Source organism: Paramisgurnus dabryanus, chromosome 12, assembly GCF_030506205.2.
Source record: "Paramisgurnus dabryanus chromosome 12, PD_genome_1.1, whole genome shotgun sequence".
NCBI lineage: Eukaryota > Metazoa > Chordata > Actinopteri > Cypriniformes > Cobitidae > Paramisgurnus > Paramisgurnus dabryanus.
In genome coordinates this window covers 26,926,723-26,940,808 of record NC_133348.1, presented here as the reverse complement: position 1 = coordinate 26,940,808, position 14,086 = coordinate 26,926,723, and the positions used below count along the sequence as shown (strand labels likewise).

At 35.4% G+C, this 14,086-nt stretch overlaps 2 protein-coding genes across 3 annotated transcripts in view; one reads left to right on the top strand and one right to left on the bottom strand.

Moving 5' to 3' along the window:
• The window catches only part of ralgps2 (Ral GEF with PH domain and SH3 binding motif 2), a 151,957-nt gene that overhangs the window by 85,318 nt on the left and 52,553 nt on the right, over window positions 1-14,086 (top strand). The window lies entirely within an intron of this gene.
• The window catches only part of angptl1a (angiopoietin-like 1a), a 31,263-nt gene continuing 25,097 nt past the window's right edge, over window positions 7,921-14,086 (bottom strand). Inside the window, exon 5 of the mRNA XM_065257375.1 lies at window positions 7,921-9,134. Within this exon, the coding sequence (XP_065113447.1) occupies window positions 8,947-9,134 (188 nt within the window). The 3' untranslated portion in view covers window positions 7,921-8,946. The remainder of the gene's footprint in view (window positions 9,135-14,086) is intronic.

Here is a 14,086-nt window from a genome sequence, read left to right as displayed (position 1 = left end):
CACCTGAAATGTTGAAGTGTTTGGGCTTTTGTTGCTCGTGTTAGACTTATAGAAGGTTTTTGCTCAAAACCTCTTAAGCTGCATTTCTTCTGCTCATGATAAATGACGGCTGATAAATCTGAAGTCATTCATTCCCTATGGAGAAGTGTCGGATACATCATTTTTGGATGTGTTTTGAGCATTAGACCCGTTAAAAAATGTAAACTTATCCGACTAGACTGCATGCGATACGCTGACTGGAAGTGATGTATTTATTCTAATCCAAAACTGTGTTTGAGGTGAAAATTATTTAATCCTTTTTGTTTAACTTTATTAGTAATACTTGATTGCTTTAAAAAAAAGATTGATTACTGATAAGTAATACATTATTAATTTAATATGTATATGTTATTATTCAAATAAAGATGTATTTCCTTGATGAACAAATGACCTAAGAAAAAAAACTCTAGTTTTTAGACAAAATATATCAAATTTAAGTGAATTTGTGATTAAATCAAGCAAAAAAATCTGCCAAAGGATTAAGAATTTTTTTTCTTGCTTTTACTTAATACAAGAAAAATTCTGCAATATTTTTTTTATTCCATTAGCAGATTTATTTGCTTGTTTTAAGCACAAATTTGCTTAAATTTGATATGTTTTGTCTAAAAACTAAACTTATTTTCTTAGGTCATTTGCTCATCAAGAAAATGCATCTTTATTTAAGAATTTTTGGATATTTACTGAAAACAAGACAAAAATACTACACTGCAAAAAATTATTTTCAAGAGAAACATTTCTTAGTATTTTTTTCTTGTTTTCAGTAAAAATATCGAAAAAGTCTTAAATTAAGATGCTTTTTCTTGATAAGCTACACGACCCAAGAAACAAGTTTAGTTTTTAGACCAAAAATATCAAATTTAAGTGATTTTGTACATAAAACAAGCAAAAAAATCTGCCAATGGGGTAAGCAAAAAAATCTTGCATTTTTTTCTTAAACACTTAATTCAAGAAATCAAGAAAAAGCATCTTAATTTAAGAATTTTTTGATAATTTTACTGAAAGAAGACAAAAATACTAAGAATTTTTTTCTTGAAAATATTTTTTTGCAGTTTAAGTAAGAGAGTCATTTTTTGCAGTGTGCATGGCTGTTTATTGTTTCATTCATTTGCATTTATTTATTTATTACATTATTATAAATATGAAGCCTCTTTCGCTGGAATGAGCTTCTCTCCCATGTTACGATTAAACTGAAACTTCATTATGACTGCCACAAGGGGCGAACTCCGACAATCGTGTCTGAATGTCGTGTGCAAAGAAAGGCGGCTTTACCCTCTAAGGTATAAAACTCAGATTGTACTTTTTGTGCTGTGATCTTTATGCAGTTTGTTGGTATGATGTGAGCTTAATTTTTTTATTATTCTTCAGGGATTATACTTCTAATTTGCGTCTGCCTGATAATGAAATCTATTGAAGGAAAACACCACCGCTTTTCAATGTTTTACTTGTTCTTACCTCAACTTTTAACGCTTTTAATCTTTGTACAGCGCTTCATGAATGTGTTTGCATTTAGCCTAGCCCCATTCATTCCTTTGGCTCCAAACAAAAGTTTTATTTTGTGCCACCCTACTTAGTCGTGTAACTACTCATGTAACAGTCTTTAAATAGGGAAAACATGGATGTGTTTGGTGGCTTCTAAATTCATCTCTGTTTGGAGCCATAGGAATGAATGGAGCTGGGCTAAATGCTAACACATTCACGAGGGGCTGTACAAAGATTAAAAGTGCACGCATTGAATAAGATAGGTATGTATTAATTCATCAAAGTTAAAGAAAGAACATAGTAAAATATAAAAAAAACGGTGGTGTTTTCCTTTAAAACGTGGTTCAGTGCTGATATGTGGTCTTGTTTGGGCTGATCTGCATAATTACTTTTTTGGTGAATCCATTGCTAAACATAAACAAAGCATGCAAATAAACAAGCTTAGGAAGTTCTACCTTTGTTTTTCTGTTTCTGCTCTGTTGAGATAGTAATGTTTAATGTGTTACGAAATGGCTCGGAGCTGTTCCAGACTTTTAAGTGTAAATGTGAGAAACAGGCAGGAAGAGTTTTGAGAGGAAGATGAGGTGAAGAATAGGCTTAGTTTTCCGAAAAGTTTGTGTTTCGTAGTAACTGGATTTCCCCACTGAAACTTAAATGTGCTGAGGTGGTGGAGAATCGAAGTCGAGCTTCCAGCTGGATGCACTCAGGTGTGTGCGTGTGTGTGTGTGTACGTGCTCGTGGGACTGAGGGGGTTATGTATGTGGTAGTAATGAATACCAAACAATGTCTGGAGTGTGCGTGCGTGCGTGCGTGTGTGTGTGTGTGTGTGTGTGTCTACTTACTTAACTATATTTTGGCAACAAATTTTTACCCAAAAGTGAGCAAAAAACTGACAAACCTAACCGTTGGGAATGTACTCATTTGTTAAAACACTATAAAAATGTTAGTTAATTTTATTTAAAAATTGCAGGAAGTTTTTGGTTCGGGTCTAGGGTATGTGGGTTAGGTTTGAGTATTTATATATTCTGCCCTATAAAAACAATAGAAGTCTATGGACTATCCTCATTTAGATATAGTAAATGAGTGTTTGTGTACGTGGTAATCGCTATGGTGTGGGGACCAAATGTGTGTGCGTGCGTGCTTGTGTGTGTGTGTGTGTGTGTTAGGCGAAACCCCACAGTGAAGAATATTTATAGAAATGAAAATAAAAGTAAAAAATATAAGTAAGAATAATATAACCAAAAGTATGAATATATATTGCAGTCTTAATGTAATCTAGAATTGCAAGGAAAAGTTTCAATTGATGTTTATCAGTTTTTAATCAATGCTTGATAATCAGATGGGAGTTCAACTGGGAACTCTTCATAATAAGGGTCCATGAATCATGATGAACTAAAACCTGAATTAATTCTTACTTAAATATGAAGTAATGCTGAGTTAAGGCATGTTTGTGTATCATAAACTAATGAAGAGTCATCATTAACTACAACATTACTCATGACTCAACACATGAATTCATTGTTAATTAATACTAATAATTAACTAATAAAAAACATGTGATGTTGTACTTAATGATAATTCTTCATTAGTTTATGATTAGTACATGCATTAACTCGGCATTAGTTCATGTTTAAGTAAAAATGCATTCATGTCTTAAGCACTATTCGGACAGGATTAGTTTTCCAAACAACATTTGAGTTTCAACGTGTCCCCCAGGACGTCTGTGATTTTTTTTTTTTGTACCGATTCGGACGGGATTAAAATGATGCAGGCTATTCCAGAGATGGGAGTGTCTGTTTCATGCATCTGGGCGTTGCAGAAGAGCACGTGCTCTGGATACGCATGTTTGTAATGTTTAATATTTTGTTTTAAATGTAAAATTATGACAGAACATGTAATTTATTAATTTAACAAATTAAAATAAAATATACAAATCCTACTAAAGTTACGTTAGCCTACATGTTTTATATAACTGTCTGATGATAATAAACCCAAAGAAATGAAGAAATAATGATTAATAACAATTTATTATCTTTATTAATTAACATTACCATTCCGGAGTTGAAGAACTTTGAACGGAGTTTCTTATAACGTTACTGATATTACAGTGGCCAGTCTTAACAGTGTTTGATATTCAGCTCGTCTTGATTTAATTATTTTATTTTGCCGAATGCGTAAAAACATCCATATCTGAATGAACAGGACTCAGGAAATACAATATATGCGCATTAGTAAGACCTTACGGCAGATCACGTTGGCCAAAACACGAAATGAACCGCGTTTTCAAAAGATATTGCGGGCAACTCAGACATTTGCATCCGGACGGGATTACATTTCTCAGAGGACCTCTGAGTTCGGCGAAAAACAGTAGGTAAATCGCTCTGGAATTCTTACGGAGGTCGTCAGAGAAAAACACAGACCTGGCCGATTCGGACAGGATTAAAAACACAGAGGACCTCTGAGAAGCACGATTTTCTCAGAGGTCCCCCTGTAAAACTAATCCCGTCCGAATAGGGCTTTAGTTGGTTAAGATGGACCCTTATTATACAGTGAAACCAATTAACTTTTTAAAACATATGAACAAAACATCCAGTTAATCTGGAGTTGAGGTTGTTGTGTCTGAATGACATCCGAAGTAAACAGTCGCAGTTTGCATTTTGTAAGATTAAGGGACAAATAAATATGAATGTCATTATACTACAGAATAAACTCACTCGCCTCAAATTGTTTACGCAAACAATGGCGCAACCCTGTGCAGGCAACACAAATGCATTTAGAGTATTGTTTAGTTTTTTTAAATAGTTTTAAAGTCTCTGTAAAGTCTGATATTAAATGTGTTCTCAGTTTGGGACACCACTGGAAAAAAAATATAAACAACCCATCCAAACTTAGAATAAAAGAATTCATCAAAATCTTGGAAAAACAGGCAGGATTCTCTGCTCTAAGCGGTGGGGGCTTTTCCGCTAAAACCAAGCCCACTTGCCGGAAAGCTGATGTCTCTCTCAACTTTCAAAACCACTGCAACCTGAATGGTCGTTGTTAGGCTTCAGCTGTGACTTATTCACAATACAGCACTGGCCTCAAGTACTTTATTGCTTTTATAAAACGGTTATCATACAATACAAATATTAAAGACAAAATATATATAAACACAACTTTCAAGAAGTAAAATCACTAATATCTTCCTACCACTTGACAAAAAAAAAATCCCTGACCGACTGTGAACAACAACACAATGTTTCATGTTTGTGTTGCTAATGGGGCGGCACAGTAAAACACAGAATCGTTGGGTGCAGTGGGCGTATATTAGTGATGCGCAGGTCGAGGTTTTTTCCAACCCGCGGGTCTCGCTTTTATGAATTTATTTGGCCGGCCCGGCACCACTCTATTCATTTTTACAACCCGCCCCACGACCATTAACTAGACATGCTTGGCATTTGTAATGTAAATGAAAATTAAGCCTAAAAGTGTTTGGAAACATTTGATTATATCACTCTGTAAACTTGGCAACAACATACGCTTATGAACCGTAGAAAAAGCAGCGCTTGTTGCAACTATTTCTGAGAACCGGTCCCAAACATTAGATTTAGCAGATTTACCTTCTTTTTTTATTTCCTCAATTTCTCCAACACCTTGTCTTCCATCTTCACTTTTATTTCTCTGTTTATTTTGTTGTTGTGGATGGTGGTGGAAGCTGCTTACTGAAGTACAAATTTCAGTACAAATATCTAAAAAAAATTAAATCAAGATGCATTTTCTTGATGAGCAAAATGAGAGGAAAATAAGTTATTATAGTTCATGTTAAAATACACTGCAAACAATGACTTAGTATCTTTGTCTTGTTTTATAGTACACTCTAAAAAAACAAACGGTGCTATACAGCACCAAAACTGTTGCTTTGGATCGTAATCATAGAAGAACCATTTTTAGTGCCATATAGCACCGGTGAAGCACCTGTGTAGCACCTGTGTAGAACCATATAGGGGCCATATAGCACCATTATAGCACCACATATGGTTCTACAAAGCACTATATGGTTCTACACAGGTGCTTCACTGGTGCTTCACCGGTGCTATATGGCATTAAAAACGGTTCTTCTATGGTTACGATCCAAAGCAACAGTTTTGGTGCTATATAGCACCGTTTGTTTTTTTAGAGTGTACAAATATCTACCAGTTTTTAAATCAAGCAAAAATATCATATTTAAGTGAATAAAGTAAGAAAAAATCCTGAAATATGTTAAATTGTTTCTAAAACTTAATTTAAGAAAAAAATACCACATTGGAGGATTTTTTTTTTTGCTTGTTTTCAGCACAAATTCAGTTACATTTTATATTTTTGGTCTAAAAAAAAACTAGACAAGAAAATGCATCTTGATTTAAAAATTGGTAGATATTTGTACAGAAAACAAAACAAAAAAAATCTAAGTCATTGTTTGAAGTGTATTTAATCAAGAATCATAATAAAATATGTGTACAAGCACAAGAGGCTTCATATTTACCATAGTGGAATAAATAAGTGAATGCAAATGAATGAAACAATAAACACACTGCAAAAAAATGATTTTCAAGAAAAAAAATTCTAAAAATATAAAAAATATCTTAAATTAAGATGCTTTTTCTTGATGAGCAAAATGACCCAAGAAAATAAGTCTAGTTTTTAGACCAAAAATATCAAATTTAAGTGATTTTGTGCATAAAACAAGCAAAAAAATCTGCCAATGGGGTAAGCACATTTTTCTTGAATTTAATGTTTAAGAAAAATGTTCAAGATATTTTGCTTACCCCATTGGCAGATTTTTTTTTTGCAAAATCACTTAAATTTGATATTTTTGGTCTGGAAAATAGACTTATTTTCTTAAGTAGTTTTGCTCATCAAGAAAAAGCATCTTAATTTAATAATTTTTAGGTGTTTTTACTGAAAGCAAGACAAAAATACTAAGAATTTCTTTTCTTGTAAATCATTTTTTGCAATGCACACTGCAAAGAAATGACTTTCTTACTTAGTATTTTTGTCTTGTTTTTAGTAGAAATGTTTAAAAGTTCTTAAATCAAGATGTATTTTCTTGATGAGCAAAATGACCCATGAAAATAAGTCTAGTTTTAGACAAAACATATCAAATTTAAGTTAGTTTGTGCTTAAAACAGGCATAAAAATCTGCCAATGGAATAAGACATTTTTTGCTGAATTTTCTTGTATTAAGTAAATTCAAGAAAAAAATTCTTATTCCATTGGCAGATTTTTAACTTGTTTTAAACACAAATTAACTTAAATTTGATATGTTTTGTCTAAAAACACAGCTATTGACCAATTAGAATCGAAGACTGGAACTAACCATTTTATAATAGTTAATTTATAATAATTACACATTAATTTATAATCCAAAAATGCAGTCGTTGAATAACTTTCAATTGTAAATTTGATTTCATTTTATAATCAGATTGAATCAAACCTCAGTCATGACAGAATTTCAGATATTATAATGCATTTAACCAATAAAGTGATTTAACAAATAAATGTAATCAAATATAATCATTTTAGAAAATTTACACCACCGTTGAGTCATTTTCATATTCGCTTTCACCAGTACTGCCAATCTATTAAAATTTGAATAAGATTTTAGGTGTTGCAGGCCAGATGGCTTTTTAGATTTTAACAAGCGAGAGAGAAAGAAAGAGTGGCCAACATTAGGTTAGTGATTTTAGTGGCCATCAGTCTTTGTACAACAAAAAACATTACATGATAACAAGAGTTCACAGCTGCATTTTGACTACAGCTTGCACTTGTCTGTGTGTATTTAATCTCATTTGCCACGTGTGGGAGGGTGTGAAAACCTACAATCAGCATCCCGAGGAGAGATGCATGCTGGGAAACAGACTGAAAGCTCTTTACAGCGTGACCACGGGCAGTTCACAGAATTAAATCTGTGAATGTCTCTCTGTGAGTTTGTGTGTGTGCGCGTCTGTCTGTGTTCTCCCGACAGAATTAGATGCTTGGCTGTGAGTGATTGAAGACGTCCTGAAAGATTGTCCCGCTGGGGAATCCGGGAATACAGAGGCATAACTTATGAAATACACTTTTGTGAGGATGTAACCTAAGCACTTATATGGAAGAAATGTCTCCATCTCGGTCCTCTTCCCTCTGGACCCCTCTTTTCCTTTCGCTCTTTCCTCCATTCGTGACTGGACGGCAGAAATGTGGTTTTCATTGTCTGTGTGCTGTATCCCAGCATTCTCTTTCTTTCACATGTCTGCATACTTTTAACATGAAATCTGTTTCTTTCTGTCTTAAACACTTATACACACACAAAATCTGCTCAGACTGCCGAAAGATCTATTGTGTAATTGAAAAACCAGCTGCGACTTTATATAGGCTGTGTAAAGAATTGGACATGATGTACTCTTAGGCTTTTACACATTGTTTTTTATTCAGTGTTGTGGCAGTGCTAAAGGTAGATTCAAGAAATTTCATTTTTGGTATCAAAATTACATTTGCGCTGAGTTTGTCTCTAAATAAAGTACTTGAGTTGGGGGAGTGTTTGTGCCCGACCTTACAATTGGGTTGAACAGTGTGAATTTCAGGAAAAAAATCAGTTTTTGTATGAGACAGTCAAATATGTAACCAAATATACAAAATTGTAAAAGTTTAAAAATCATATTGAGCCTGTCCGCCTCCATTTTTGTGCTGGTTAGAGGCCTGGAGCCAATAGTAATACATGCTAAAGCACAATGCTACATCATAAGGATAAATAGATGATTGGAGGACTATTATTGTCATAAATACAAATCACTTATGTATAAATAAAAAATGAATGAGGGTGAATTGGAGGGTGAGTCCTTAAATTAACTCTTACAAAAAACAAACAAATACAAACAGTACAGTATATTTACAGACCAACATTACAAGTTGACAAGGCCTGGCAAACAGTTCGGCTCATTGCCGATTCTGTTTGTAACGTACACACAACAGTGAAGTGTGTACTGCAAAACTATTGCCAGTGAAAGAAATCTAGTTACTTAAGTTAAGGCTCTGGTGTCATCTGTCCAAACAATGTGGATGAGGATGAGTCGAAACGAATTAAGCAGCAATGATGATAAAGACAAAGGGCAATGTTGGAGAAAGACAGTGAAAGAAAAGTAAAGTGTAGCAGAACAAAAGGCAGTAAAGTTTACCATCTCAGACCCTCATGTCAGAGTTTCTTAGTATGTGATGATCTTGACGTCAGACCGCCAGTTTCCAAAACACGAGGACGTATATGTATGTAAAATTCCATCATTTGTGATCTGTACATTGTTTTGTACCCACGGTGACTATACTGTGCCATACTTTACATGTCCTCATACAAATGAATGTGTGGTTATAAATAAGTGCTGAAGTAAATTATGAGTACATTCAAGGAGTTTGAACTTCTTTATCTTGTGGTGGACTTCAGTCTATTGGGCGGATCATCATACGGACCGATTTGAGCGAGTAGAATCCGCCTCCATATTCGGCCCAGAAGATTCCATCCTGAAACTTGCTCCGATAGACGCCACCCGAGTACCACACGCCATTCAGATTTGTTTGACCACATGCGTTATACCACCAGCCACCTTTGTGAAAATGAGCACAGTTGCCTGTAGAGAAATGAAAGACAGACGGAAGAGATTGCAGTTAGCTTTAAACAGTCGCATACAGAATATTAGTCACAATATTCACATTTCTTGTTCTCACTTTTCTTGCTGTTGTTCTTACCAATATGTTTGGAAAAAAAAACATTTTTTATCTGCTATTTATTGTCAAAATACTGTATGTACGTACAGTAGTGGCCAAAAGCGATCTCAAAGTTTATAGACATAGACATAGGGCCCTACTTTAACTATCTAAGCGCATTGTCTAAAGCGCACAGCGCAACGTCTAAATGGGCGTGTCCGAATGCACTTTTGCTAATTTAACCAGACATGGGGACTTGTGACTTGGTGACTTGGACTCGAGTCGCTATTTTTGTGACTTGTGACTTGACTTGACAAAAAATAAAATACTTGAGACTTGACTTGGACTTGGAAGTTAAAGGCTCGGGACTTGACTTGACTTGAGACATGATGACTTGAAAGACTTGAGTGTTAATCACATCATGTTTTCAGTTTGAATATAAAATATGTAAATTATAAAAAAAAATAAAGTCGACCGAGCTGGAGCGCAGGCTGAGAATGGCGTTGTCATGACTGAATCACGACACTATCATTCGTCATGCCCTCTCGTACCTTACGCACACCACGCCCACTTAGATCAGATATCAACATGTCAGCCGGAGGGGTACGGAGGGTTATCGCTTTTGGCTTCAACAAGATGGCAAAAGACGAACAGTGACAGTGCAAGACATGCAACATTAAAATCACAGGCAGCCAGACGGCAACCTCCAATTTCGTTCGTCATTTAAAGAGCCATTATGCCCAGTAAGTGCTTGTCAATTTGTTAATATCTGGTTAGTTTGTAGTTAGCTAATGTAATAATAGCTAATGTAGGCCTCATCATACCGTGTTGGGGACAAATGTGGGCAAAATAATTTTGATTTATTTTTTAAAATACTTATTTTTATTTTTTAATACTTCTTTTTCAAGTTTGCCACCTGAACACACACACAGAGAAAAATTACTTGATTCTACAATGTTAGGGGCGGTTCACATGTTGCGTCTTTTGCGCGCTCAAGTTCGTTATTTCAAATTTAGGCACGCGAACGAAAGAGGTGTGATGCGCTCGTTTTTTCTGGGCACATGTTTGAGAGAGAGAGAGAGAGAGAGAGGAGAAATGTAACAAAGTTTAATGTTGTACGTGAACTGTGTTTAAGAGAGAGGGAGGTGTTCAGAGAGGGGTCTGTTGGATGTTAAGCTGTTATTTGTTTTATGGACTCAATGTGGAAAATTTCAAACACGGTTGGCAGAAGTGAAAAATAAATAATTTATGAAGTTACAATTTTGTTTGATTCCATTATGTATTTTATTGAACATGAGTATTTACAATGCAAATCCAAATTATTGTAATTTACTGATAGTTACTTACTGTATATCTTGTCACTTTATTAAGATCAGATTCTGCAGGTAAAATTACAATAATAAGGTGACTTGACTTGGACTTGACTTGACCTACTACAGGACTTGACTTGACTTGACTTGACATAGCCTGTGACTCGACTTGACTTGCCCAAGAAAAAAAATACTTGGGACTTACTTGAGACTTGAAGGTTCAGACTTGAGACTTACTTGAGACTTGCACATGTGTGACTTGGTCCCATCTCTGAATTTAACGAAGGGAAAAATGGTTTGTGCGTTACGAGTTTGGGCGTAACGTGCAGTAAACCAATGAGAGACTCAGCTCTCATCCCCTTTAAAAGCAAGTTGCGCTGGCGCTATGTCTAATCCCTATTTAGATGACGGACTTTGTAAACTGAAAAACTAAGCGGAGGAAGAAGATCCCCAGTGTAGCCTCTTATGGAACGGCTGAAATTCCACAAGGGGGCGCATTTGTTCCTCAGACGTTGCACAATAAACATGACATCCGAATATATTCATTATAAATCATGAATGAAAAGTGAGATTCGAACGAATGTCTGTTAGTGAACTTATTGTATACACTATTTATATCGTAATTCGGTCAGAAACTTCAAGATTGTGAGATGAACAAATCGTTTTGGATTAAAAGGCTTGGATATTCCATTTCCTTGGACTTTTGGGGTTTTATGAACAATTTGTTTTGGACAATTTCACCGAAGCGGATAAAGGAAAGATTTTGAAGGTAAGTAAATATCCTAAATCGGCGCCGCCCGGTTCAGGTAACTAACAACTAGATTACAGTTTTATGACTGCTAAAAATCATATTATGCTTTCTGTGTGCGCTTATTGGAATCCCGAAAGTCTAAGCTTTACAACGATGTGCCGCATGACCGTATATTTTGAAGATTTAATGCTTCAAAGTTACAATGACGTAATGCAGCCTCACGTGCAAGGGGGGGGGGTGTGCCGTGTACGGCACAGTGTTCCTTATCAGGTTAAGATGAATGTTAAATAATTGTGTTGTTTTTCACTTGTATTGAAATTGTTATTTTTTTATTAAAACCTTTAAAACCCGTTTTCTTTTAGTCATGGAAGTAAAAAGCAGGCAATTGCTTTAAATGTATGACTATCCAATATCATCAAAAAATAATTTACAAGTAGGCTATGTAAGATAAGGTTTGTACTCTAAAAATACTTTATTTGTAACAAACAGGAGATAAAGAATTTACAAACAGCTCTCCCTCCCCTCACGTTTCAGCACTCTGGACAGCATTTTTTTAAGCAAAGAGTTTTTTTAAGCATTACTTAAAAATGTTTCTCATCTCACCATATCCGCAGGTACAGAGTCATCCATAAATCCGTGAGGAGCATTTAAAAAAAACATTTAAAAACAGATGCATTTGTTTAAAGCAAAGCATTTATTTACTTACCAGGCTGCAGGTGAAGCAGCTCTTTGCGCCTTCTAACGTCTCATAATTGGTACTCATTTATGTCCAAGAGACTCAATAATAATCTTTTACATTCAATCCTGTAATCTTTCACAATTAAAAGCGTTTTTGTGCTACTGCGCATTCATGTAATTTGTGATAAGCAAACCCGCGTTGTCCCCCGTTTATAGGCGCATTTTACTAATGCGCTCTTTAAATAACATAAAACACATTGCGCCATTGACTTTAGACTTTAGACCAGGTTTTTGTTGGTCAATGGCGTAGTCTATTTTAGTTTCCTCAAAATAGCAACGCGCCAACAATGCGCCTGAACACACCTCGTTTTCAGACCAGAACGCCCATGGGCGCAAAAGGGGGCGCAAATGCATTTGCTATTTAAACAACGCGGCGCTAAACGTGAAAATTACAATTGCGCAGGGTGGAAACTAGCAAATGACACTTGCGTCGCGCATTGCGCTGCATTGCGCCGGGTGTAAGATAGAGCCCATAGACTTTGACCAGGACATTAGTTAAGCTTTTTGTTTATCAATGCATTTTTTGCATATTCAAATAAAAGGGACACTCCACTTTTTTTAAAATATGCTAATTTTCCAGCTCTCTTAGAGTTAATTATTTTATTCTAACCATTTTGGAATCCATTCAGCTGATCTCCAGGTCTGGCGCTACCACTTTTAGCATAGCTTAGCACTTTTAGCATAGCTTAGCATAATCCATTGAATCTGATTAGACCATTAGCATTGCGCTAAAAATAACCAAAGAGTTTCGATATTTTTCCTATTTAAAACTTGATGCTTCTGTAGTTACATCGTGTACTAAGGTCGACAGAAAATTAAAAGTTGCGATTTTCTAGGCCAATGTGGCCAGGAACTATACTCTTATTCTGGCATAATAATCAAGGACTTCGCTGTCGTAACATGGCTGCAGGAGGCGCAATGATATTCCGCAGTGCAAAAAACAGTTCCATGCCATTGAAAGTTACTAAGGAGACTATTTTCGGCTGTTGTGTAATATCATTGCGCCTCCTGCAGCCATGTTACGGCAACAATGTCCTTGATTATTACACTGGAATGAGAGTATAGTTCCTGGCCATATCTGCCTCGAAAATCACAACTTTTAATTTTCTGTCGGTCTTAGTTCACGATGTAACTACAGAAGAGTCAAGTTTTAAATGAAACTCTTTGGTTATTTTTAGTGAGATGCTAATGGTCTAATCAGAATCAATGGATTGTGCTAAGCTATGCTAAAAGTGGTACCGCCAGACCTGGAGATCAGCTGAATGGATTCCAAAATGGTAAAAATCAAATATTTTACTTTAGGGGATCTGAAAAATGAGCCTATTTTTAAAAAAGTGGAGTGTCCCTTTAAATCCAGATTCCCTATTATGCATTGGTTTCCCTTTTTGCCATATTACATTTTTCAGTAAATACCTTTTAGTTTTTTGGTTTTCTTTTTTTACCATACACCTCATATTTTGATGATTTCATCTACCCCGAAAGGGCATTAAGTAAGGGATAATGTAGAGGCAGCCGGTAGTTATTGGGAAATAAGCCCCGACAGTGTGATCAGGACCCGACGCGAAGCGGAGGGTCTTGTATCACACTGAAGGGGCTTATTTCGCGATAACTACAGGCTGCCTCTACATTATCCCGCTTATTACACGGCTACTTGCCACATAAGATAAAAAAAACTGGACATGAATATGAATTTGAAACATTTTATTGGCATATTTGTTTTAAATTAACATTTTTATCCTTCCGCGAAACTTTGCACAGATGCATAAAATGATCGTAATACCTTATTAAGATCCTCTGCTTCATACTTGTCTGTCTCCATTTTTTTTCTCTTTTAGCCAGTCTTTGAGAAGGTTTAATGCCCATTCTGAATAAAAAATTTTTGGCTTCGTAGCTGTCATGCTCTATTTTGTCAAGTTCAGTCTCAGTAAGCTCTCTGTTTCTTGTCGTTGTTCGTTCTTCTATCCACTGTTTAAATGTTTTGTTTTTTCCGTACATGTTAAAATTAATGTCAAAATTTTCCATTCTTAATTGTGGTTGTCCAGTGTTTGTCACAAGATGGCGCCAAACAGTAATCTTT